The 1988-nt window shown below is 54.3% G+C and overlaps 1 protein-coding gene across 1 annotated transcript in view; it reads left to right on the plus strand.

Annotated features, from left to right (window-relative positions):
* EMH_0090350 (uncharacterized protein) overlaps positions 1 to 1853 on the plus strand; it is a gene marked incomplete at both ends in the record, with an annotated part of 5012 nt that extends 3159 nt beyond the window's left edge. Inside the window, one exon of the mRNA XM_013494750.1 lies at positions 143 to 1853. Within this exon, the coding sequence (XP_013350204.1) occupies positions 143 to 1853 (1711 nt within the window). The remainder of the gene's footprint in view (positions 1 to 142) is intronic.
* Between the last annotated feature and the right edge of the window lie 135 nt (positions 1854 to 1988).

Genomic DNA, 1988 nt, shown 5'->3' on the forward strand with positions numbered 1-1988 from the left:
TACATGTATATTATTTATATGTATATATTTATATTTATATATATAAACATCTATATGTGTGTATATGTGTGAGAGACGAAAGCAGATAAACATATTCTTTATTTATTTATTTATTTTATATTTATTTGGGGTGTATATGCAGCTCAAGAGCCATCAGCAGCCGAGTAATATCTAAACCCCTTCGATCCCAATCAGTACCCAAACCCCAAACAAAAACAGATAAAGAGGGGGCCCCCGGGGGCCCCCCAGCAGCAGCAGAAGCAGCAGAAGAAGAGGGGGGGGCCCCCGTCTGGACCCGCATACTCTCAGGGTGGCTTACAGGGTCTAAGGAGGCCCCGAAGGGGGCCCCCCAGGGGGCCCCCAAGGGGGCCCCCAGGGGGGCCCCCAAGGCAGGGGGGCCCCCCAAGGGGGCCCCTAAGGATACAGTGTATTGGTGTGAAGGGGAGGGGGGCCCCCTTAAAGAGAGAAAAGAAGAGAGAAGGAGAAGCTCAGCAGCAGAGAGAGATAGAGACAGAGATAGAGATAAAGATATATATTTAGATAGAGATAGATATATAGATAGAGACAGAGATAGATATATAGATAGAGAAAGATATATATATGATGATAGAGATAGAGACAGAGACAGATATGTAGATAGAGACAGAGACAAATATATAGATAGAGACAGAGACAAATATATAGATAGATATGTAGATAGAGATAGATATATAGATAGAGACAGAGACAGAGACAGAGACAGAGATAGATATATAGATAGAGACAGAGACAAATATATAGATAGAGACAGAGACAGATATATAGATAGAGATAGATATATAGATAGAGACAGAGACAAATATATAGATAGAGAAGCAGATATATACAGAGACAAATACCAACCAAGGGGGGGCCCCCCAAGGCATCATTCGTTGATTCCTTTGGGTATGCGTGAGGGGGGCCCCCCTGAGGCTAGAAGGGGTACAGGGGGGCCCCCTAGAGATGAGGGCCCCCACAGGCGTTGGGGGGCCCCCCCTTTAGTACCCAGTTGGTCTCAGGAGAGTTTAAAGTTTAGGGGGGAGGGGGGCCCCCCGGGGGCCCCCCGAGTTCGTCATTCCCGCAGCGATGAGGGGCCCCTCCTCCTCTCGGGTGTACAGGGAGGGGCCCCCTCACCCCGGGGGGCCCCCCCAGCCTTGGGGGGCCCCCCTACCCTGAAGGGGGGCCCGCCCCCCCTCCTTCATTCTCCGCGCAGTTGGCAGCAGGGTGAGGGGGCCTCATCAGCAGGCAGCAGAGATTCAGGTTTAGGGTACCGCCGCACCAGCGATATAAGCAAAGTGGGGGGCCCCCCCCGCACCACAGACACAGGGGGGCCCCCCAGGGGGGCCCCCAGGGGGGCCCCCACCGACACAGGGGGGGGCCCCGCTGAGCAGCTCCTCAGCAGAATTCAGCGGCTGGGGTCGAGGACGATCCCGTCTCCCCAGCTGGTATCCCCAGCAGTCTCACAGCGAGGAGGGGGCCCCCCTGGGGGCCCCCAGGGGGGCCCCCCTGGGGGCCCCCCTGGTTCCGGCTCAGGCCCGGGGGGCCCCCACCCCCCCCTGCTGCAGTCTTCACGCCAGGCCTCGTCTGCGTTCCTGGGGGCAGTGGAGGGGGGGGGCCCCCAGGGGTCTCACCGCAGCGGAGATAGCGGGAATTCAGATAAGGGGGGGGGCCCCCCGGGGGCCCCCACCACTCATACACAAGCGACAGGGGGGCCCCCTGAAGGGGGGGCCCCTAGGGGGGCCCCTAGAAGGGCACCGAGTGATACTCCTTCTGATAGCAGTCGGGGGGCCCCTGTCTCCCCCTTAGACTTATCGCGAGTTAGGAGCCCTTACTAAACCCTAAACCCTAAACCCTTTTTTGAGGGTTTAGGGTTTAGGGTTTATGGTTTAATGCAGCAACTTATATATATATATATATACATATATATATATATATATATATATATATATATATATATATATATATATATA

Source organism: Eimeria mitis, genomic scaffold, assembly GCF_000499745.2.
Source record: "Eimeria mitis Houghton genomic scaffold, Emh_scaff127, whole genome shotgun sequence".
In the NCBI taxonomy this organism is placed as follows: Eukaryota; Apicomplexa; class Conoidasida; order Eucoccidiorida; family Eimeriidae; genus Eimeria; species Eimeria mitis.